Source organism: Antedon bifida, chromosome 5 (assembly GCF_963402885.1).
Source record: "Antedon bifida chromosome 5, ecAntBifi1.1, whole genome shotgun sequence".
In the NCBI taxonomy this organism is placed as follows: Eukaryota; Metazoa; Echinodermata; class Crinoidea; order Comatulida; family Antedonidae; genus Antedon; species Antedon bifida.
Window position 1 is genome coordinate 9,237,237 of NC_136230.1, and position 27,347 is coordinate 9,264,583.

Here is a 27,347-nt window from a genome sequence, read left to right on the forward strand (position 1 = left end):
CTAGTGTTACTGCAGTCTACATCAATTCTCATTAAAACGTTGATATTACTACTTCAAACAATTTATTAATATTTCAAATAACAATAATAAGGTTTGTAATATCACATGAATTTTAATTTCTTTCTTCTTACTGTATTACTGTATACTATTATATATAAAAATCTTGCAGACAAATTGTTTTCATGTTCATTCCATCACTTACGTATTCATTTATTTTTATTGTTTTGTTAATTCCAGCTGGAATATTTACATATTACCTGCCTATGACACACTGCCGACAGACAGCCATTTTATTTACCACATTTTATTTCCCGCCAAAGACATCCTAGCTTAACTATCACTGGGAATTTTGACAATTTCTTATTCAGTACTGAAAGATTATACCTCATTTAACAATAATGGCCTGTAAAAGTTGCCAGAATTTTGAAATAAAATCTGCCACAATAACTATAAGCATTGGATTTCATTGGGCGAAAGCTATAAATTAAACCTGCCAACAAATGTATAGTAGACAAAGTAGCACATATAAAGCTAGCTATGACTAGAAATGAAAGAGGTGAAACATTATTTTTTTTAAAGAATTTTTTTAAACAGTAAAAACTTTAAGAACCGCTTAACCAACTGATGGGTCATCACATATTAATTGATAACGTTTCTATTGTTACTATAACTCTTATTAATTTAATAAAGTATTAAAATTTGAAAATTATGAAATTAATGTAAATTAATTTTTTTGTTTGCTTTAACATGTCCTTATGAAAGTGGATAATTTATAGAATATTTTTCTAATACAGTTATTATGATTTAAATTTTAATGACATTTTATTTAGTTCTAGAAATTGTATTTAATTTAAATATGTAATATACATGTACAAAGGGCATACTGCAATTGAATCAATAATATTTGCTTTAAAATATAGTTCATTATTGTTAATGTAAATAAGAGTCGTAGTAAATAAAAGCATTTACTCTCATAAATAACAAATCTTATAGCCGGTTGGTCATTTGTTGTACTTTGGATTTACACAGATGAATGCGTGTCTGAATAGTGGGCGTAAATGGATCTCAAATTGATTTGATAATGGTTGAAATATTATATATATTATAGTTTTTACCATCTGTCAGAAACCATCCTACTTTCTAACACCTAATCAAATTAATTAAGTATTAATTAATTAATTAAACATCATTCATTCATTTCATTTCAATTAAATCTATAGCAGCACATATATTTATTGTCAGAGAATAAGATCCTGTTTCTGCTGCAAACAAATAACCAGTTAATAACCGTGTGAAATAAATTAACCCCAATTTCTTGGCAATAGAAATAGGACAAATTTTCAGAAACTGATTAAATGGCAGCCTGAAAATAACTATTAAAAACAGCCAATCCATTCTGTGTTAAACGATCATTTAACCAGTTAGCCACAATGCAAAATAACAGTTATTTGATTGACAGCCACTGAAACACATGCATTTGGACATGCATAAAAAAAAAACTACTAACTTACATCTTTGTCTTTTATTTGAAAAAAAAAGATTGATTATGAAATATGAAAAACAGAGATACTTTAATTCTCTCCTTCACAAAACATACATGATTGCAAAAGTTTGGAGCCAATGCGAGGGCGCCACCCCAACTTCAATAAATCATAATTAAGTAAATAGTTAGCCAGACATATGACAGATAAAATGGAACGCAGACCGTTTCCTACTCCCACTACATCCTAACTTATTATTAAATCCTACGAAACCCCATTAATTCCAATTCATAATGAAACCACACATTTTAACTTCAATCATCAATCAGCCTATTTAAGAAATCAAACTACCGCTAACACAATGCAATAATAAACAGCAGAGAATGTGATCGATAATGACCTTTAAAAACTGAGAGAATGAATGACATTTAAAGTACATACTGTCATGTACTGACCTCCGACCTTACAGTACATTAATTACATTAATATAAATGTTATAAACATTAACTATTAGTCTTTCTCATATGACAGATTACTCAAATCCAGAAAACCAACATTTAATCATATTATAATGACATTACTAATATGATAATGTATGCACATACTAATTAGAATGTGCTTTGTTGGTTTGCCCTGAGGGAAGATAATTACAATTGAGTTATGAATGAAATGATAAATGAGTATGTTTATCTTGGCTGTTACATATCATGTAAATTTCTACTGATTATTACATTTGAAATTTAGCACTATATTCACTATAATTCAATCTTTTATTTTGGAATCTCTGGTTCATAGAAAATAACAAACCTATGTATAAATTCAAAATTTAAAAAAAGTAGAATTACAACGAATGAAGTTAACTTATTATCACAACTGGAGGACAAATAAATAATTGCTATTATTAGGAAGATAGACAGGAGGCAAGTGGATCGAACCATTCTAAGCCTATAGGCCCTCAAACCAGTTAACAGCGCAACCAATAGCCACTAGCTCTTCCCAATTGGATATACCCGAGCTGAATAAACACTCCCCTGAGCTGTTACTAATTCGATTACAATTAACACACAGATCTTCAAGTACACCATCATCGCCCGCATTCTATATCCCATAATTACGGTCAGGCCCGTCTTGTAACGACCAGGCATTTGCTATTTAAGTGGTTGTTATGCCTATAGCAACTTTGCTGCAAAGAACGTTCATACAAATTGATACACTACAGTATATGCATTCTTTAGGCATTGTTAGATTTAATCATTATTTCATCCTTTAAATACTTAGGCTATTTTATTGCATAAACTGCAGTCATTTTGTGCATGCTATAATACTTAGTAAATTAGTTCACTACAGTAATAGACAAGATACAAAATATATAATTATATTTAAACTTTTGTAGCCAATGCAATTTTTGTCATCATCACATTATTATTAGTATTAGTTGAAGTAGTCCTATAGCCATGGAGCTATCTGTAGCTTTTTATGGTAAACTTGTTTTCTCTTTTTATGGTCAAATGACGGACAATGTATGTTTTAACAACAACAATGTTGACATTTTGTTGGATCCTGAAGGTGTTCAGTTAATTAATTGATACTGTATCATGTATTTTCATATTATTGGTATAAGCGTACAGTTAAGATTTTTTCTCTTTAAAATCTATTTTTGCTACACATGGCATTATATATATAAAATAGCTATACTGATTTTATTGCAGTCAATATTCTATTTAATGTTTAAATGCCATTGTTGATGCTGTTCTTTACTATAAATATTTAATTATAAACTCCTTGAATGCAAGTTGTGCCTGAAACCCCATTACATGCAATAATAATAATAATAGGAAATTGTACAGCACACGATTAAGTTACTATCATTTTTAATTAATAGTTATCATTTCCATTGACCTAATCATAGACACATTATAGTGGGTCCTAACCAAAACATTAACAATTAATGATACTTCAATTAATAAGACATATGTCCATAAATTAAAATAAAAGTTTAAAATCAACTTTATCTGTGACTACAGTTAAAGAAATTATTTTTTATTCATTTTTTAAATTATTTGATACTTCCAAATGTAAACTAGCGTAATTACTTGGATTGTTCCATACCAGAGGGTCCATTAATTGATATTAATATACAAAATCTTAAATATTTTGAAATATCATACGGTTTGCATCAATATTGTCGGAGTGTGTTTTATATTCTCATATACCAAACTTCAAATTCATATTTAAATGATAAAATTACAATCAGCAGAAGAAAAAAAAAATCCTGCGTAATGATATCCTTCAGCTCGGTTATCATGAATTAAATAATATGTAGAGTTTTCATCTTACTAATGGGAAAATTCTCATCATAATATAAAAAAAAAAAAGGTAAACTAATGAAAGAATTTTAGAAAAGACTTTCACAAAAGATGTTTTGATTAAAACAGAATTCAATGTTCTGCGTTTGAATTTAACTGTACAACTATAAAAGCTATGGACATTTATTAGAATATTTTCTTTTGTTAACAAAAGAAAGCGTAATAATACTGAAAATAACATGAAAATTAACACACAGTTTACCATTCTACAAGTACTGTATTGAAACACTCCTATTCAGGAGATACTTTACCATGAAATGAAGGAGGGACAATATAAATTTTTAGGAGAGACTCTTATTAAAGGGGACAATTGTTGGGTCTCTAAAGTGTCCTCTTAATAGAGGTTTTACTGTAATAATAATTAGGTAGTATACTGTACAATGTTTGGTATATGACAATGGAGAGATGTTTGAGGTACGTAGATGGAAAAATCTTTGTCTAAAAAAGTGCTTTTTTATTGCATTGAACAATCCTTGTATAAGAATGTTAAATCTTTAAGTTGTTAATTCAGCCTTTGACCCCCTTTCCTCTTGTAACCATGTGACATGATTTATGACATATTATGTTAATCCCAGAATGCTTTTTATGTGACTCAAGAAGGCTGCTGGGATTGCCTCCCAAGTCTTCGGAAAAAATAACCATTTCAAGCACACCCTTATGAAACACATGCTTACTAGTAGTACTACTACTGTATAACGCTTTGAACTATTCCATCCAAATTTTGGAGGGAGGAGGGGTAAGAAATGGAATGCACAAAAATCCAGGGGCCGTATTCTCCAATATATTTTTCATAAGTACACAGATTTCAATAATTAAGTGGTATCCATTTAGATTTGTTAATTGTTTAAATTTTGTGTGTGAATGATGAATGATATTGATCTCCTTAAATTAGGATTATGGGAAAGAGTATGTACGTAAGTGGCTGAAACCAAGTTCGAAAGCTGGAGAAATTGTACATTAATTAATAAATGATTAAATTTCTATTTACAAATTATCGAATACTGTCGTTTGTTCAAATTAATTTGAACTTTAAGAAAATTACAATACAGGATAAAAACAAAATCCGCTTTCTTGTCTGAGAAAATTAGCAAGTATAATAAGCAATGCAGTCTGGGAAATTCCCCAAGGATAACAAATATGCAATATGAAACAGGTTTCAGATTTCAACCGACATACAACAAGAATACATATTTTATAGCTTTAGAACGGAGCCTTATATCAAAAGTAAACTTGTTTAATCATTATTATAAATATTAAAATATGTTCAAATCTATCTCATCTATATGAAATATAACTAATCTACAAGCCATCATATCAGCTTGCAATATGAACTTATTGATTAGCAATATTTTCTGTTAATTTCTAAATGATTATAAACTGATCATAAAAAAATTAATGAACTAGTAATAGTATTTTTTAAAGGGTTGATAGATAGATAGATAGATAGATACTATTTTATATTTTATAACCTTGAATAATTATGAGTGAAAATGAATAATATACTATTACACCACTACTCAGCTATGTTGCTAAAACCCAGGGGCCTAGTTATGTAATTTGGTGAATGTTTTTGGTGGGATTATACTTGAATTGACAATGAAATTAAAACCAAAGTTTTGTCTTCAAATTAGGAGGGTGGGATTATATTCGAATATGGGTCATAATGGTATATAATGTATACAAATTTAAGTGGCAGGACATAGTACAGGCAGGATGCTGACTGATTGAAAATGAAAACAATGACATTATTGTTTATTTAGAAAACTGTGACACATAAATGAAATAATAATCAAATAATGCAAGTAACAAATAAGTCGTTTTGCAGGAAATATAAAAAATGATTTGGAAAATATCCCAGCAGACAAAAAACCACATCTCTATATAAAAAAAATCACCTAAAAACATTTTACATTTAAACAGATGCTTACAACTATACGCATGAACGAACAACAATTCCGCCAATGAAATAGTAATGCAATTCAGTCCATTTAGACGTAAAATGTTATGCAAGGTTTGACCTTTGACATACAGTACGCTGCCAATAATAATTACCATTGTACAAAACAGCAGGCAATTGTTTGATATTAAATCTATTACTCTGAGCTTTTGCGTGCAACGTCTTTTAGCTTTCTTTTCTTCTACTAATATGATCTTTATAGCTATTAAAGAAGGTCACACCTTATTAATCGCATAAGAATAAAAACAAAATTGATTTTAAAGATTTATAAATCCTTTTCGTCAGTCATAATACAATGAGAAAGGAATTAAACTAAATTTGGATTATAAATAATAGAAAAAAATATCTAAACTAATTTTAAAAATATATTTCTGATAACATGTCATTTCATAAATAATATCTATTAGAAGCAATTATGAAAATGTATATAATTTTTTTCTAAAGAATATTTTACTTTGTTTGACAATAAATTTAAATTATAAATATTTTATTCTTGAAATTTGCATGTATCTGTGTTTGACTATTATTATTATTATATACAGTATAATGTCCCATAAATAGGAATGTCTCTTTAATAGGCGTGTCCTTTAATATTACCCCTCATTCACTTCACTGATAAGTGTCCCTTTAATAGGAGTGTCCCTTTAATAGGAGTGTCCCTTTAATAGGGATGTCTTAAAGAAGAGTTCTACTGTACCAGTAATTACGACAAAAAACAAAGCTATGGCTATTTTTTTGCCTTACTATGCTGCAGGGTTGAGCAAATCACTGTGTGAATATGACCAGCTACTACTAGCTATACAATTGTTTAGTTATTTCTTAATTCTGAAAGTACAGTTAAACACTGTATCTAAGTACCTGATAATCAGACAATGCAAATTCCCTTGATTCCAATGGACAAACACCGGCTTATATGTGTCAAAAGTAAACATTTATAATCGGCAACAGAAATTACAAGCATTGTCCACGCCGAGAAGAAAAGTAGAAAAAAAGGACACGCAACAAAGGAGCACTTGTAATGCATAATAGAACTTCAGAAATTGAGATTGCAACTTACAATGAGACTTTACACTTCATGTAACCGACAACAAACAACGACTTCCCTAAGTCTGTTTGGTTTGGATTTCTGTTGATCCCGTAATTTGTTGACCTTGTTGTAACTACACATAAAGGTGGTGGCTCATTTACAATTCAAAATGTACATTCAGGGAGTTATTAATCAACAGCTTTCCGATATATTTATTGGTATAAAAATTGACTATTTGGTCATTGAAACAAAAAATTATTATTGAAAATATGTCCCTACTTTAACAGAACACGCTTGTTCAGGGGACACCTTTATTAAGAGGATCACATGTAACAATTAGGGATAATATATGCTTTAACAGTACACCATGGCCAACCTCTATTCAGGGGACACCCTAATAAGGTGACACATTGTTGGGTCCTAAAGGTGTCCCCTAAATAGGTGTTACTACTCTATTTTACTGTGCTAAATGAATGAAATATCACACTGTACTATACTATTCTCAAGCTTGGGTGATTCTATTTTTAATGTTGTTTTGTCTTTTGGGTGGAGCCCATGAATGAAAGAAAGTACAATATTATAGTGGGTGTCTTTTTATTGGATGGTGTTTGTGTGAATTAAAATTTATTGCCACGAGTCAGTCATTTACTGGATTTTCATATTATTTATAAAATATACTGGTAGAATTATCACAATGTTTTATTAAATATTAACTTGAATACAAATAAATTTGAGTGTTGATTTAAACAACAAATAATTGATTATAGGAACTATAGTTACATTTGCAATGTACATACAAACTAGTTGATTCACCTAGTATTATATAGTATATCGTCAAATTCCTAAATACAATATCACATGTGACCTGTGACATTGATTTTATCCACCTTAAAAACAATAACAGATATAAAAAGATAACATGTGATAAACATGTGTCACAGTATCCCAGAACTTTACCAAGTAACTGTACAGAGAATAAATTCAAGGGTGGTGTAAAAAACAAGTTCTCGATATTAAATGAACAACTTTTCAACTAACAATTTTTAAGTATTACCTTAAAAAACCAGTACCACAAGTATTTAATATTTAAACTTGCAATTTACATTTTTTCACATGGAAGATTGCATTGGCGAATTACCACAATACCATCTTCCATTGCTCTCTGTGAAAAGGACTTTTGAAATCCTATTTTCTGGCCATCCTACATTTCATGTTTCATTTTAATAAATATTTACCTTGCTGTAATGTTTTCATAGCCTTAGGAGATAGGAAGTTAAAACCAATTTTAGATAACCTTGATTAGATAAATGACCTAGCTTTTATCACTTAACATAATTTGATTTTTAAGGCTAGGCTATAAGGGAATTAATTAAGTACAGGAGTATGAAGTCAATATAAGCCCAACAGATCATCTAATTTGACTAATTGACGCAGGCACAGAAATAATGTATAATATTTGCATAGCCAGTATTTACTTATGTGCGCTTTTCTTTGCATTAAATACTACGAAAATGAAAACTTTTAAATTTAAGTTTAATTAATTAATTGTTGAGTGAGGGAGTTAGTTGGTGTTGGTTTAAGATCTCCTTATACCCTTTTCACATCTGCATAAATTATTACAACTTGTAACCAGGTTTGATCTCCCAATATATTACACGTTTTCATACACACATATGCGAATCCAGAGAAATCACGGAAAGAAAGTGTAGTTGCGCGTCATTTGATTACTTTGATTGGTCAGTTTAATACCAGGGCAAGAGAGAACATCTCGGAACAAAATCTCATCAGTGTGTTTTTCTCCCGAGATTTCACAGGGTCCCCTGTGAAATCGAGGAAACAAAATTGTATTCACACTATGCAAAAAAAAAGAAAAGGATATTACTATTTCCCACATTATTTTAATTTTTAATTGAAATGATCATTTCTATCATATCCTCACAATAGCTGGTATAGTAGAAGCTCCTCATAAAAAAGTCAATATTTGGTATTTAAACAGAAACAAAAGATTGATTCTTTCATTTAATTGATTGAAAAGATTGAACATTTTTGTTTCTAAATTTGTCCTAATGGGTTTCCAAATTGTACTGCAACACATTGTTGTGAGTCACCATTGTTACAAAACATAATCGTATACAATATAATGTATAGTTCCTGCATCAATGTTACAGAAGTCATATTCATAATTACTGTGTGTGCAGTGGTTAATTTAAACACTTTTAGTTACACAACAGCGTCAACGCAACACTGTGTATTGATTTTCGTGCAATCAACGACGTCCGGATGGAATTCTACTACTTGTCAATGTACATGCTATATGAGTTCATATGAGCCACAGCATTCTACACATTATGTTAATATGTGACTGTAAATATGTATAATATATAAATATTTTTCTGTAAGACTGTTTGTCCTTAGTTTCTTTTTTATCTCTAAATTTAATTTTACAATAATGTAAATGTATACCAGTATTATACATATGTTGATGTGTAGAATATAATTAACATTGTACTATAGTATAACATTTTTTTTAAAATTAAATTTCACGATAAATATTGTAAAATTGTAAGAATTTACATAAGAATAGATAAATTTATTAATTGTGCTTTCAAGGATGCTGATTTTATTAACTTTTTTAATTATTGTAATTTATTTCGAGATGATCCATGTTTTACTTTTTTATATCTCTTTTCTAAATTAAATTTCATATTTATTGTAAAATCATAAGAATCGATAAATTAATCAATTGTGCTAAACATGACCTTGTGCTTTCAAGGATGATGATTTTATAAACTTTATGAAAAAAAACCTTTTTTTTTAATTATTGTGATAAAGCTTATTTTTCCATGGTTGAATTAAATTCCATATTTATTGTAAAATTGTATGAATTTACATAAGAATTGATAAATTCCAATTGTGAGGAACACGCCCAGTGCTTTTAAGGATGCCGATTTTTTAACTTTAAGAAGATTAGGAACTTGGTTATTAGTACACATTTTAATTACTGGCATTTTAATAATAATGACATGATGAGGTAGACAACTATCAATGATAATCAATGATGATGATGATAATGATGACAATAATGATGATGAGGTAGACAAAAATCAATGATGATGATGAAAATAATGATGAGGTAGACAAAAATCAATGATAATCAATGATGATGATAATGATGATGAATATAATGATGTTGAGGTAGAAAACAATCAATGATGATGATGATGAGGATGATGATGAGGTAGACAACAATCAATGATGATGACGATGACGATGACAATGACGATGACGATGATGAAAATAATGATGATGAAGTAGACAACAATCAATGTCATTTCATTTATTTTGTCTGCATAAAAATACAATACAAAATGTGGACAAAGAACAAGAAAAAACAAGACACACAACCAGCCAGAGACAGGATTCATAAATAATGAACTTAATCACTATCTATTGTAACGGTTTACGAACCACACTGTAGCCGGATAATAGATAGAGCTCGCTATTCGAATAAACGGAAACACGTCACGCGAAAGATACGCTGGTATAGCTTTTTGTAAACAATGGATCGCGGCCACCACCGGTGAAAACAGTACTCGCATGATAATTCATCGGGAATTCTTTCACAAATTCAAACATATATATTTATATTTCTTTTTGATTTCTATATTACGCTCGCTGATAAAAGATAAGCATATTCTAGTGAAATGACGCCCATGGAGTTGTCGTTTTTGCTATGGATATTTTTCTTCGGTAGAAGAAACAGGCCTAGGCCTACTACTAGTTATAGTAGTAGGAGTAGTATCGTAGGTCGGATAAGGGGTGCATCAAGAAGACGAATGATACGTCAAGTTATCACCACGGGTGTAATGTATTTCACAATTTGGTCTACAATGTGGAAAAAAGGAACCCTGTCTCCTAATCCCACAAAATCAACACAGAAATGAAAAAGAGATGTTGCATGTAAATTTACTTTGTGAATGATATTGTGTTATCTGTAATCAAGCCACTGGCGATCTTCATTTATGGTCTTTTGTTTGTTGTTGTTTGTTGTTGTGGTGCTGATGTTTGTTGTTGTGGTGCTGATGTTAATTGATCTGCACTCTGAAAAGAATGAAAATTAACCAACTGATATTAAAATGAATTATTAGTTGAGCTATAAAAATTAATTTTTTAGGTCTATTGATGGAAAATTAAATAGGATTGCAATTTTTAAAAAGATTAATTTGAGTTTATAGTCATTTTAAAGTTTAAAACAAATTGAGCAGAAGTATTTGTGATAATGTAATAATTGTTATTAAATCAGTATATTGTTTCATGTCTTCACACATTTAAACGCAGAACACATTAATAAACCAATTGACACAGTGTATTTAACCTTTGATAGAGAAAAGGGCGTGTAAAACATACTATAGTTCACTATTCGTTTTTATAACTTAAGGTTTATCAGATCATATTTCTCCATATCAGATTAACCATCAGTTCTTGGTACAGATGACAATCCTAAATACTATTTCCGTTTAAATATTGACAAAGGATATACAACAATAGTTATCTTCGAAAAATGTTTTCAGACCCAGCAGGTTTGCCAATAGGTGCGCTGCAAGGCTACTCCTAGCAACCACTAACATCCAGTCACTGTCAGATAAAGATTTGTTGAAAAAAAAAATGGAAATGTCGCACACGTATCTATCTACTTATTGGTTCAACGTAAAGAATTTTAAACAATAAATATGTTAGTTAAATGTGTATTCAAATAGTACAGTATATGCATTTCAATGTAGAAAATAGCTTTAATTTTCTATGGTTTAATTCATGGTTAGCAAAAAAAACAGTATGGTCACAATTGTAAACATTTCTGTAGCACAATATTTATCATGGTTTGTGTGGTGTAAATCAAACAGGCTTATTATTACAAGCTAATTAAACTGATAGCTTAATTGAGTCAAACAATACGGATAAGCTAGCGTAACTACACCTATATACTTGTCAGATTTATTTCACTTGAGTGGTTATTGATGTGGTAAGCAGCTAGAGCATGCAGGTATTATACCTCCCCATGGCCTGGGTATCAATTGTACCTATTAATTCAAACATAATGCCAGCTAAACATTCTTAAACCAACTAACGCAACAATCAGCCACTAATGTAATATTAGACACCCTCCTTTGGGATACTACTTTTCAGGGGCACTCATTGGGGACATTTTCTTGTGAAAACGAAGATAAATATATAGTTCTGTATTCGGTTCAGATGCTAATGTTAGGCAATCCTGGATGTAAGTAATTATTCATAGTAATATATTTTAATAATTAAATAATCATATTATTTAATATCATAATAAATCATAGTAAATAAATATTTAAATATTATACTGTATAAATATGTAAATTGAATAGAAATTGAAAATTTTTTCTGAAATGATACAAACTGCTGTATATACAGACATTGATTTTTTCAACTATCCACATTTCATCATTAAAAAGTTATTAATAGATTTGACAGTTATAGAAGAAATCGGAAACCTAGCCATCTATAGGTTTCATCAATATCCATCGTTGAACTATATGATACAATTATGATCATATAGTAAACACCATAATCCCTACTTAAAAAACTTACCTCAAAAAATTCTAAAACATTAGGGTAAACAGACGTTCTGTGTTGATATAATTTCCTGTGGAGTATTTACACTCCATTAAGCCAGTCATGCATGGATGCACACTTGGCTAAAAAAAGGTTGCTGCACCACTTGAGTGAATGCGAAATATCAGGGTCAGGGTTCAGAGATCAATAGAGAATTAATTGATTATGTGCATAATTGACAAATATCCATTCAATGTTAGGAAATAATCTGCAACACATGTCAATAGATGTTACAAAAATAAATTACAAATTCAAGACAAAAAAAACCACAAATACAGAATTACCGTATATGACCCGAGTTTAGTCCCAGTGGGCCTGGCTATGAATTGGGGACGATAAGGGGTGGAATTATACTCGGATTGTGTTAACAAACTCATGTTTCCGAATCTAGCCCAATTTAGGTGATGAGTTTATACTCGGTCATATATTATAGATAGTTAAACATTTAATAACACGAAATTAAATATTAGTAAATAAAAAACATATATTCCATAAACACACTAAATATATACAAGACAATCGGAAATGTAAAAATGATGTGTAGAAAGTATATTAAATAAATGTAATATGTGATCAGTTATGTATCAGATTACCTAATTACCAAGAAGTCTATCAAATATTACTGTAGTAGTTAATAAATGCGTTTATATTTTAATATCGGAATCATGTGAGGGTTGGGTGGGCCATAATAATTGTCGAAGATTATTATTGACTCGTCAGTTGTATCAACATCACTTATGAAGTTGTATCCAGCAGGTTGGCCTAATTTTAAGCTGATCAGGTCAAAGGTCATTGATACTCATGAGTAATTCTGTGAGCGGTTAAAATGAAACAGTCTATTGATATTCTTGCAGACATGCAACGAGGCCTTAGGGGTATTAACATAAACAGTAGCTCTGCGTAAATATCACAAAACGGGGAAAAAATGTAAAAAAACAAGCGTCAACAAACCTGCTTGAACCGTCTTCGTGAGCACCTCCGTTATTACGGACAGGATCCTGACGTTGAAATAGGAAAGAGGAGAAGTTCATTAATTAATAATATCCGTTTGGTTAATTAAATCCACAAAACACAAGTTCATATGAAAAGCTTGTTACGTTACATGCGAGACAAGATGAGGTTATTATAAATTTCCATGTACGGACGGACGGTCTGGAACAGTCCAACAACAAACGACCATCATGATATTAGCTAACAGTCTTGTAAATATATGAGTTAAGCTGGCATCAGCCTACACATATCTGATTACAGCCAGTCTAACAAACTTATGCTGATTTTTCACCACTCGCTGTTTGACCTCGACTGCTTGGGCTATTACATTTATCCAGGAGGGGTAGTTGGTTTACATGCAATGAGGAGCTGAAAAGGCTATATTTAAATAGGCTAAACAATGGAAGTCAGGTTTTCAACACGTAATCTCCTTGTATCATAATGGTTAAGTTAGCATAATTGATTTTGTTCTTTGTGGTTAAAACAAAAGTGAATGCTTTTGATTTGAAGTAAACCAGTTTCACACAAAGTGATCAAGGCTTAGTAATTACAATACAATTAAAAGGGAAAGTGGGCAGTTAGTGGAGGTTCACGATGAAAAGCAAACACATTTATAGTTAAAAATAAAATTCTAATTGGATTAATCTTTTATATCATTTGCATCTTGATCAATTTTTTTTAAATTTATAATTTTAGAAACACAATTTTAACATTTAGATTATGAATATTTATTCATACATATATTATATTTTTTTATTGATAATTATTTCTAAATTTCTAAATAAAACAATGAATAAATAATTTGTTTAGACAAGTCCTAAATTATTTCCTTTGATAATCTTTTAAAACTTGGTCTAAATTTTGAGAGAATAGTATGATTCAAATAGCAAGAATTACAATAGGTGATCAGATCTATGGAAGGCAATTATCGCCAAATATTCCCAAATTAAACAAAACATGGCAAATTACAAACACACTTTCACAAATACCAAATTCTTTTCGCAGACATGTTATGTTGCATTTTCGCAAATAAACTTGTTAAAATTTAATTATAATCATGATTACAAAACAGAAATAATTGATTAAAAACTGAATGCATTTCTTATTCAATTTAACTCATGGGATTACATTTGAATACTTAAAATATTTTTTAAAAAATAATGCATCACCAAAAAGTATTCCCATTATAAGGTTAATTAATTTAAAATATCGCAAAATGCAGAATTTTGACTTAATGCCATTACAGTATTAACACACAGAATGAGACTGACTCATACAAATGATTGAAATAAAATTATTATTAATAATATAAACATCTGATCTATGGCTAGATAGTTGTCTATTATTCTGCTGCATACTTCACTAAGGCAATAAAAGTGTAACCTTCAATGATAAGCTATTGTGAAGTTGATTCAACAAATGGTAACACAAAACCCATATTGTTCATAAAACAAACAAATAGCTGATTGTTTTGCTAACACACAGAGATCACTCAATGATACAATATAGAGGGCGCTATATGCTAATTCTTTATGTTTTTAAATATTCTGATTGACAAGAAAACAATGATTCAATATTTGGCAGGAAACGATGACTTACCTCGTTCTCGTCGTCGTCATCATCACTTGATGAATTATGTTCGGATCCATTTCTGAAAAATAAAAAAATTATTTGTCAGCATATTAATCACAAACCGCGAGTTATAATGCTATATTTCAATCAGAATGTGCTATGTTGATATAAAGCTTGCGGTACATGGTTCTGAAAAGGATGACGTTTCAATCAATATACTTTTCCTCCTCACTTTCAGAATATAATATTAATAAGGACATGAATTTCAGAATATAATATTATTAATAATAAAGAATAAAATAAAAATTTCCAGTTTGAATGGTATTAGTTGTAGCAGACACTAACACAAACTAACTTGTCTAAACAACAAACAAAAATAGAAACAATTATGAAAAGTGTAATGTCTTAAGATGGAAACCGTTAAGAATGAACCAGTTAATTATAATTGATATTGAATTTATCAGTTAATTGTTAAAATGAATAAAATAAATTTTAAAATACAAGATTCAAGTCCTTTCATTAAGCCTCAAGCGGATGTCTACTGTAATTGCCATCATTTGTTTTGTAAGAAATTCCATGTCTGGGTTTCAAAAACATCTATAAATACCGTAGACACATAGCTATTACTAAATACCAGAACAATACAACGAGGTATTAAATACTAGATCCTCTCAAAGAACAGTTTGTAATAATAACAGCCACTGGCGAAATAAAACGTCGAATGACCTATCATTTGAAATTCAAAGAATTCCTTCACAATAATAATGCCATCATTTAGGAAGATCACGAAATTGGTACACAATATTATTGTTCATTTTGTAAGCAAAAAATGTCATTTACAGAGATTTAAAACAAATTGGTACTGTTTAAGAAGAGCGAATATAGCCAAACAAAGTGTAATACTAATAATATATGAAAAAAAGTGTTGAGTGTCATAGGTGAACTTGAATATGTTCAGGCTTATATATTGTAGAAAAACAATTTAAGCAAAATTGTCATTTACAGAAAATTAAACAAATTAGAAAGAGTGAATTATTTAACGTAGCCATGGAGGTATCCAAACAAAGGGTAATTATCAATATGGAAAAAAAATGTGTTGATTTGATTTTATTAGGAAAATCATCATAAAAATACATACATAGTAGTTACTGACATTACAAATAAATACATTTATAAAAGATTTTCCAGGATAGCCCAAAAAGCTTATTAGCTAATTTCCATTGGGATCCTTATATAATCTAAAATAAGAAATATAAACATTACGAAGTATTGCAGTAAACACATAAATATAACAACAATAATATATATAATACAAGTTAATTAAAATACTATGATTGACTTATAGTTATTTGGTTGAAAAGAAATGTGATTTTCATTTTTCTTAAAACTACTTTTGTTTTCAATTTGCTGAATGGATTGAGGTTAGATGATCAAAGATCAGGCTTGGACTATTTATAAAAACAACAGCAAACACTTATCATTATCAAATGTTACAGATTGCCATATACTGATAAATATGTCATTCAAATCTTAAACAAATATTTATCTTATGCAAATATACTTTTCATTGAAGAAGTAAAAATGGTTAGAATCCAGGTACTTCCTTTCCAGTAATAATTAGAAAAGCACTTTTTTAGAATGATTGAGAATGTGCTCATTTCTCTATCGGAGTTAAATTGGCAGTCTATCGGAGTTACATTGTGGTTTAACTTACTCTGCGTTGACAAAGACACACTATGTAAACATCTGATATATCCCCGGTGAGAAGCTCTTGTCTAAAGTTACATTGCATTTAAATTTGCATTGGATTTACCCATCAGAGTTATATCAGTTTTATATCGGGATGACGACACAGAGAGTTAACTGATCACACAAGAACATACTTCGAATGCAACTCGGATATGATTCGGATCTGCTTAAGCATGTATAGAACAGAGCTAACTCCAGTTTAAACACAGGTTGATTTCTCTAGACAATTTATATGTTTAGTGTACCACAAGAAAAAGCACAAAACATCAGTGGAATATCCAAGAAATAGTTTCTGTGTAAAATGCTTATTTAATATCTAACTGGTTATTTTCTTGTCTTTTAGTATATTATACTATTATGAAAAATAATTTATATTTTATCAATTACAATCTGGGGTCTCATACATATAAACACCATCTTGGGATCCCATTTCAGCATCTTTTTTATTTGTTGTCTATGTATTTTACTACATACTACTTTCATTGAATATGTGATGAATAAATATATTTATATATCATGGGAGAATAGGCAGTGTAGAAGTATGTAAAGTCACCAAAAAATCCTTATTTGCTAGACACTGTCCAGTGGAAAATGAAAACAATATATTATTAAATATACTGTAATACCATTTTTGTGCCAAAGACAAGCTTATTTTGATGCAAGTAAACCAGAATGCAAATACTAGCTAGTAGTAGATATAAATTACAATAATTTTCGTATTTCCAATTTTTAAAATATTAATCATATTGTTGAGTTATGGAAGGATTTAAAATAAATCACCAATAAAAAAAACATGTGTAGCACTTCTGATAAACATATCCACCACTTAACAAGATCTTTTTTTTCTTTGAACTCGGTAAACGAGGTTCGTCTATCGACATTAGTCAGAAACACTTTAAAATTACAGCTTTGCAAATGGTGGATCAGACCAATCAAACAAACATACTCTGAGTGAATTAATTTTACAGGCTTTAAAACACTCTTGATTTATTGCTAAAGTTTAAAAGCAACAAATTTGGTTGTAAAGTAAATGGCTTGCAAAATACAATTAGGCTACAAATAATAGATTTAGAATTGGTGTGCATGAAAAATAAGTAATGCAGTACAATCCTTCAACCCCTCCTTGAAATGAATGAGGCTGGGGAAACATATGTTTAAACACTTTGGTCTACCCCTATTCAGGGGACATCACTATAAGGTACACTTTAGTCCTGATGTGTCACTGTGATTCGATTTCAATGTACAAAACACAATAAGGGAGGTCCCTTCTCCCCTCTCCCCAACCCAAATTGGACACAAATTACATGTTGAAGAGGATGTAGTGTCTTGGTGCAATCTATCCAAGGTGAATATTTTCTATTCGCATTACATTTGTTTTTATTTAAGTAAACAATAGAGGGCATACTTCATTTAAAACTGACAGTGATATAAAATATTAAAATTGTAATAGGAAATGTTAGAGACGATTATGTAAATTCAGCAAAATTCTTTTGTGATAAAATATAAATCAACCATATTGATACCCAAGATATTCAAACTAATTATCATAACATTTATAGGTTTAAATTACATGAAATAATTAAAAATTGTATGATATATAACAATTCAAGATATATTAGATTATTATTCTGTTGGAAAAATCTGTAATTATTTAATCAATACCATTTTATTATTTTGATAAAACTGTCAACCTTGTAGTCCATCTTTGAGTACAATGAATGTTTTATACAATTTAATATTAGGCCATGGGAAATACATGATATGGTTCTCGTTGTTGGTAGCGTACAAAATTCTACTACGCTTAAATTAAATTTAATTGTGAAATATTTTGAACTCTTAAAAAAAAATTGTTTTCTTTCATACACATACAACAGCGAGCAACTCTCCAATTACAGGATGGATAAACTATTTTATAGTTTTTTCATGCTTATAAACTAGTTTTAGTTGAGGCTTAGAGAGTGGAGTTGAAAGATTGTGCGTTAAGACTCTAAGTCGTGATTGAACCCTGGACCTTGGGATTGGAAGGCAAGCATGTTAACCACCAAACTACAGCTCTACTACAGTTTCTTTCTATTTCATAAACACGAATTTCTGTAATGTTAGTGTAAAAAGTGTGACTTGTTTGATTCAAATTTGATGAAAAATAGAAGTATATCAAAATCCAGCACCAAAATTATGAGAGGTGTTCACGAGAATCATGTAATGCATTTCCTCTGGCCTAACTAAAACCATAATCAAGATAAATTTGTAAATGCAAATTTTAGCTGTTGGCTAATACGCACAACCAGAAAATATTATAAAAGTAGCATCAATCAACAGCAGATTAGGTGTTCTCTAGTCTGTCTGTTTAAATAGTAGATCATCTAGCTTTTATTCATGTCATCAACAGATTAGAATATATAAACACTATGAATGAAATATACTGAGCCTTACCTGCAAATAGATAGACTTCGGCTAGCCTATAACTGAGAGGAAGGCCGGCCTCAACTTTAGGCTGGGCTTATATCCGAGAGTGCTGGGCTTATACCTGAGAGTACTGTTGGTGTATGGGTCAATACCTAACATTAGAGTGGGCCTAACCTGAAGATGGGATTAAGGTTGGCCTTTAACAGAGGGTAGGGTTAGGGTCAGCCTCAACCTGAGGATGGGCTTATACACAAGGGTTGGGTTATACATGTTAATCATTTTCTACCAACATTCCAATTTTTAACCCAAAAATAGAACCAAAGAATAAATACAGAAACTGATACTGTAGCACCCGACATATAATAACATGCTGGTACAGTAAGATCTGGTACATCTCTGTTCTTATTCCTCACTCGCATGACCTTGTCACATGGATAGAATGTTAAGGGTATGTTCAAAATTATGAAGCTTTGCTTTGTATCATAAAGCTAAATCATGTTTAATTAGTGTAGTAACAGCAAAGTGTTCAGACTCGATTAAAGTTTAAAGCTTTCGTTACAAACTGAAGTGACACAGATCAGGGCTAAACTCTGATACACAGAAATCAGTCTGACTGGTTGGTAGGTCAAGATCGTTGGTGCACGACTTTCCCATCATATTGTTGTACATTAATGTGGTACTTTCAGCTTTCATATCAAAGTTGTAGTTAGTGTGGTAGATTCAATGAATCTTTTCCCAGTTCATACATATTGAGTTTTAGGCAACGTACATTACGAAAACATAACTTTGGTAGGTCTGAACAGAGCTTAAAGGAAAACATCATGTCACATCAATCAATTATTGGTAAATAATTATACATGAAAAGGATTAAATGTAGATCAACAGTTTGCAATACTATAGGAGACGACCCAGAGTCTACCAATGCTTACTGTTTCCACAATCACAATTGTACAAAGCACTGGATATGTAAACATTATTTTGCCTTATAATTAAGAAAACTTAATTTAATATTGACTACCATTGAGTTTTACAATTAATCACAATCATGCTCCAATTCACAGATAAGTTTAAGCGTAACACGGTTACAATTATGAAGACATGATATGACACTGCCCAAACGCGTTATTATTGTATCATTCTAAAATACTAGGGAGAGTATCTAATTTTAGACTGGCTAAGATTGATAATTAAATTGTGTTGTTGAGCATAATTCTAGTACATTAAAATGATTAACATGGCCTGCTGCTATAAACATTACTTCAGTTTTAAATGTTCCCAAAGCGCACATCCACTATTATGCTGGCTCCAATTTATAAGACAATAATAAAAAAACTGAAATGCATATGCACAAAAAAAAGGTTAAATTTTAAGTTGTTTTATTACAAAAAATTAAAAACTTGTATCAGTATAATGTTGAAAAAGAATCTACTAAGACTTTTTCTCCCCTGAAATCTGTAGTTAACATAAACGTATGAGACAATTGGCTTGTCTATTTAAATAATCTAACGAAACTAGTCTATAATGGGAAATAGGTTGGCGTATACGTATCCTCAATGGAACCGAGTTGGGTGATATCTGACAGCTAGACTGTCAAAGTAAATGTATTGTGATGAATACCATGCCTAACCGTACCCATTGATGATGTACATATGCACCACGTTGCGGCGGTGATAAACATAGAAAATTATCTGTCATGTACAATCCTTTCCAAAAAAAGTGTACTTTACTACCTCGGGTTTAACCCATACATCCCCCTCTCCAATAAGTGAACCATTCTCTACATCAGGGGCGGAACCACGAATTTAAAAAAAAGGAATGTTAACATTTATTATTAATAGTCTGCTAAAAATATATTGTTTGAAGGTTTGCATGGCAAAATCCTCACTCCTGAGGACGATCAATCAACGTACAGTATAATGATCGAAACATCAAGAAACTCAACAGTTATTTTTAGAACTATATATATGTGGTGTACTGCAAATTTTATATCTACTGTTAAAAATAGATAAATTTATTTTAGCTGTCAATAGGAGAAGCGTGTGGCTCAACTGCTACCTGCCCCTGTACACTGTATACATGTCTCGACAAAAATTGTTAAAGAATTCTTTTTTTAGGAGGACAATATATCTTTTAAACCATTGTAATATTAATCTAATTTGTTCATAGTTAAAAAAACACCAGATTTTCATCTATGCTAATTTGCACATACTCATGTTCACTGTTGATTGCAAACTTAAACCCTCTCGGGGGAAATGTCCTAAAAATAAAACCACTATGACAAACCTATTTCACTATTCTTTTGTTACAGTTATTGTCATATCCGTAATTATGTTTCTAAAAATAATGTTCCACCCACCTGATTTTCTCTTTCCATGTACTTAAATAATCTATTACTACATAAAAAATGTAATTACCATTACGTTTGATATAATAATAAAAATGAATAAAAATATATACATCCATACTTTTGCCATTTTTCACAGTATAAAGATTAATCGATAGAGAAATAGGTGTTGGTATCTGAAGAAGAGTGCAAGAAGTATAATGCTATGTTTTTTTTTCCTTTTTACACATGTACAGTAGCTTGGGCTTTGATGTTTTTGATTCAGGCTAAAAACAGTCATGATTTCATTTGTACAATTTTGTTTTTTTACAAACACAAGAATGCTTTTTTAGAAACCGGTTTCAGTAATTTTATATTTTGGAATATATGGTAGAATAGCCGAATTGTATTTGAGACAAATTTTAATGCGACAATGGCAATATGGCAATCCAGATCCAGATGAACACTTTTCACTAATAATTTAACTTGAGTGATAATTATATTATTTCGATGAACCATATTGATTTCGGACATTCAACTACTGTAAATATCCTCTATTGGCAATGGATTCAGATCAAACAGCAACAATAAATCAACATTTTTTTTAACAACACTCACAATGTCAAAGGTCAAAGTATATAGTAGCGTCTTGGGAGGCAAAAGCTTTTAAAACATTACACTTTCAGGAAACTGTAATACTAGAATTTCCAATCAAATACCTAAAAACACACAAACAATCGCATACTTTGGGGATATTAATTCCAGTGTTACAATGATAAGCAGATGTTTCTTATTTCAATACTAAATAATAGTTGTTGAAGTGAGAAAACATTTTACAAGATCTAACCATAACATTTTTTTCAAATACATTAGTATATTTTCTTGGAATAACTTGAAATCATTTTCTCATATTTGTTGGAAGAAAAGAAATAATTTTGATTCTAATAATTTGATAAACAAGTTTAATCATGATCATCATAAAAAAAATGTTTTTCCCTACTGTAGAATACACAACAGTGTTGGCAGTAGATCTGGATAAACAGGCAAGATCTTCCTTTCCCTGGAGGGAGCATATCATATGAAAAGTTAAAAGTTCCTTGAGGACTTATTTACCATAATGGACTGATCCATCAAGCATGAATACCACCATCATCAACCAAAGAGTTTTTTTTTACATTTGTATGGAACTGCCCTTTGGTTAATTGTCACCCTGTGTATAAAATGGTTTAACCCATCCCTCATAAATGTCTAAATGTAATCATAAGTCACAGAGTAAGTCACATAATAAACTCTGGTTATGTTATGTCTGTTTATCATCAGCACGGTTTTACTATAATACAAATGGTAAACTGCCTATTAAAATAATCCCCTCTTTTGAAATTATGTGGTTTATCTCTAATCTGTTGTGTACAAACTTTTAAATAATGCTTGATATGTTAGGGCCTATTTTTAGAAACCGTTTTAGCAATTTGATGAAGTTACAGCGATTGTGTTGCAGCTAAAAATTGCTTCGCAGAAACCGTTTGCCAAATAAGACGGCAATAAATTGGGCTTTTTAAAACCTTTATTTTGTAAATTGGAAAAAAAATATTTCATTTTTTTAATAGTAGTAGTTTTTTATTTTTTATTTTTATTTAAGATTTTTTAAACACTTTTTTTTCCTTGCTAGCAGAAACAGGTCCATTGTATTCTTTATTGTTCTTTACTCCACACACTTTTTTTCATTGTTTTTACATGAACAAATAGTAAATACATTTATTCTTTTGAAAATTCACACAGACAGCACCTGTTGAAATCCAACACATTTTTTTCAATGTATATTTAGTAAAGATTATGTAGGCCTGTATTCTTCTGACAAGCTTAAACCCTTAAGGGTCATATTGATTCCCCTAGGGTACTTTATTCACTGCTTTTTGCCAAATCTGAGGCAACTTAGGCCTTGAGGAGAAGTTCTGAGCAATGAACTTGTTCTATTCAATAATGAATTAACTATGTAGGAATCATAATTTCTTCCTTTCAATGTGTTACAATGACAGATTTATAGTCAAAGAGAGAATGAAGTGGCCAAGACAAAATTACAACATAATAAAAACATTAATGTGAGTATTTAAACATACAATGTAAGATAGAAAAAAAATGTACATTTCATTTTAACATTATTTTAAATCTTAAAATCTTATTCAATATTTTTTACAGTAAAAACCTATATATAGCTATATTTTGTTTGGTAATATGAACAATTATGCAAGAAATCAAGATTCTATTAGTATTACATTTACACAATTAAAATTCATAACAAACTTTCAGTACTGGATCTTATATCATGTACTTAGTATTAAAAGTAAACACAAGTCCCACATTAATTCTGGGTGTGCTATTATGAGGTCTTGGTGCTGGGTGACCTGTCTGCCTTATCCTCCCTAATGTCCCAGGTACTCACATTACAACTGAGTAGACTGGGATCATTCTTACCAAGAATTGAACCATGGTCTACTTAGGATAAAATGATGACATATTGTTATTACAAATAACGTATTGAGAAACATATCCACAATCTAATTCTCAGTTCTTTTATACTAGTGATAACATTTTACTACATTATAAGTAAAACAAGCAAAGCCATTCAATTTTATGATCCTTTGTCATCACAATGATAAAAAATATGTGCAACCAAATATATTCATACAAACTCAATCTGAAAAATATTCATAATAAGACTAATATAATTTTGAAGAAATTCTAAATTTAACACCAGAACATTAACACCAGAACATTAACACCAGAACATTAACACCAGAACATTAACACCAGAACATTAACACCAGAACATTAACACCAGAACATTAACACCAGAACATTAACACCAGAACATTAAACACAGAGCATTAACAACAGAACATTAACACCAGAACATTAACACCAGAACATTAACAACAGAACATTAACACCAGAACATTAACACCAGAACATTAACACCAGAACATTAACACCAGAACATTAACACCAGAACATTAACACCAGAACATTAACACCAGAACATTAACACCAGAACATTAACACCAGAACATTAACACCAGAACATTAACACCAGAACATTAACACCAGAACATTAACACCAGAACATTAACAACAGAACATTAACAACAGAACATTAACACCAGGACTTTTTACTTGCCCTGTCCTGTCTGTGTGTTTGTTTACGTTAATGAACTTGTAATTTTTATTTATATCATTCATTTAGGGTTAGCTCGCCACAAGGTCTTTTGATAGAATTTAATAGAATTTCTGTTTTTTATCTGGCGTTACTTTTTGAGTTTTGCCCTCTTCCTTCATATTACAATTTATATTGGATATTTGTTCGTATTTTATGTGGAAGAAATAAATGTTAATTTGATTTGATGATGGCCATTTACAAATTTGTCTGTAATTATTTTAGTATCACTAACTACTAATAATAATTAAACTATAGTATTTCATTAGTAACAAGGTGATTTTTTCAACAATATCTAATATGTTGTTTCAAATTACAGTTAAGTTTAATTGACGAGAAATTAGAAATGCATTAATTGGTCAAACAACTTCGAAATAATTACGACTAATTTACAGCATGAATAACAAGTTACAATATTTGTCACTCGCCTATCTGCACTTAAAATGTGCAAATTTGATTCTTGGAGACAATAATCTCAAGTGATTGTAATAAAAATGCTAAGTTTCGAAAGGAAATCTATTTTACATTAAAAATAAATGAACATCGTTCGTTTTGCAATATTTTTTTCCTCCTCGACAAGACGGGAATAATCAGTTATGACGAATTAGGATGACAATAAAATGAACAGCGTGCGTTTCAACCGTGTGAATCAGCATTAGTTAGCTAATAAACCGTTCTGTAGAATGCCCGAGGCAAAAACAGTCAATCAAACTAAGACTAGAGACAGCTTTCTCTCAAAAGTTCACCTTTTACAATTGTGTCTCATGTTTGCAAGACAAATTTGTCATTGTGATAATCCTACAATTATCAAAGATTTGAGGAAAATAATACAATTATTCAATTATATTCAATAAATATTCAAGATTTTAATTTACGTATTTTAACTTTCATTTTACAAATCCAAAATGTTTAACCTAAAAATTCTCTCTCAGAATAGGAATTTATCATTTATTTTTTATTGTGAAAAAGTTACAAAAGTGCTACTCAAAAAAAAAGTTATTGCTTGTTAATATTTTAGAAAATCTGTCTTTTAATTGTTACAGAGAATGTCAGCTAGCAAAAATGAAATGATAGAATGTATTATGGTATCATCACTTGAATCATCCAGTGGCCATAACAAAATGATGGAGATCCCGAGATGATCCGATACCAGTGTTTTTTTTTTTTGTGTCTGCCTTTTTTATTTAAACTTATTTATGCAATTGATTTTGCAAATATGGACGTCCGTTTTCGAAATAAAAGTAAAATGAAATGAATGAATTAGTATTGTCAAATAATAAAATATAATTTACATGCATTGGGACTTTAATTACATGTTTTACATGACAGCTTAAGTTCCAAATCAAAAGGCGAAGGTACCAGAATCAAGCAATTGTTTGAGAATACAATTATATGTTATAAATTTATCTAAATTGTGAACAAGGCTTATATACTCATTTGATTTATATAAAATACTTTGGCTTTGAACTTTAAAAAGCAAAGGCTTTTATCCTGATCTTTATGATGCCAATGACCTGCTAATACTACTTCAATTCAGTTAAACTTTAACAGCAATAAACTTGGTGAGGTCTAGGTGATAAATCACAGTAAGATATGTAACATATCACCCCATCTACCTACTACTACTAGTGAGCAATTATGTACCACTTTAAAACAATTTAAGGCTTCAATGCATTACAACTATTGTCCTTAAAGATTATTAATTATGGATGAAATTAACATTTATCGGGAAATCTGAATACACATTCTACTAACCTAAAAGTTATTAAATGTACTAAAATTAAAATTGTAATGAAAATTAATTCTATGTAATAGATTCGTCAAAAGGATGATTTGACAAAGTAAGCTTACCTGGATAAAATTGTCTTACCTTATGACTCAACAAGATATTAATTGAAAACACCAAGCGAAAATGGAACATTCCATCACCTCTACTACTACTAATACTACTGCCAGATGTATAACTATCAACTTTAACTAATCGACTTTAAAAAACAACAGCGTATGGTCTACTTACTGAATTGACAAATACATTTTCAGTTGAATAAAAAGAATGATATTTCATTTTGCATAAATATACTCTGGTCGACACTTTATTTCTTTGGCATTTTTGCTCAATCCGTAGGCATTACTGGCGTCTCATCATAAACCTATTTACAACAGCACATAGTTGAATAACCCCGTCATTACACCATATAGACGCCTATACTACATACATACAAACTGACTAGACAGTACCTCTTTTTTGGCATTTGAAAAGAAACATTTATTGAAAACATTAAAACATTTTTATAGATTATTAAGTGTACTGATACTTCTTTATATTTTTAAATTTTAAAGTATGCCATTGTTTATCAACTTGTTTTAATGTTGAGGGTCCAATAAAATCAGCTCATGCTCACTGGGTTACCCTCTTAAAGTATGATAAAATAAATAATAAACTAATAAAGATATAAAGGTGTTTCTTAATTCAACTCTGAATAATGATTTTCACGAATCAAAGTGTTTACACTATACATCATAGACAATATTTTACCAAGAATTACATTTACATAAAATACTCCATCTACAGTAGACCCATCAAAATTGTACAATATAATTAAACTTAGTCAAGATGAACTA

At 30.1% G+C, this 27,347-nt stretch overlaps 1 protein-coding gene across 3 annotated transcripts in view; it reads right to left on the bottom strand.

Annotated features, from left to right (window-relative positions):
• Nucleotides 1-27,347, bottom strand: part of LOC144842624 (uncharacterized) — a 129,083-nt gene that overhangs the window by 25,570 nt on the left and 76,166 nt on the right. For all 3 annotated transcript variants that reach the window (XM_078699092.1, XM_078699091.1, XM_078699090.1), the window contains 2 exons: nt 15,064-15,115; nt 13,426-13,472 (listed from right to left, as the gene is read on the bottom strand). In XM_078699092.1, the coding sequence (XP_078555218.1) occupies nt 13,426-13,472; nt 15,064-15,115 (99 nt within the window). The remainder of the gene's footprint in view (nt 1-13,425; nt 13,473-15,063; nt 15,116-27,347) is intronic.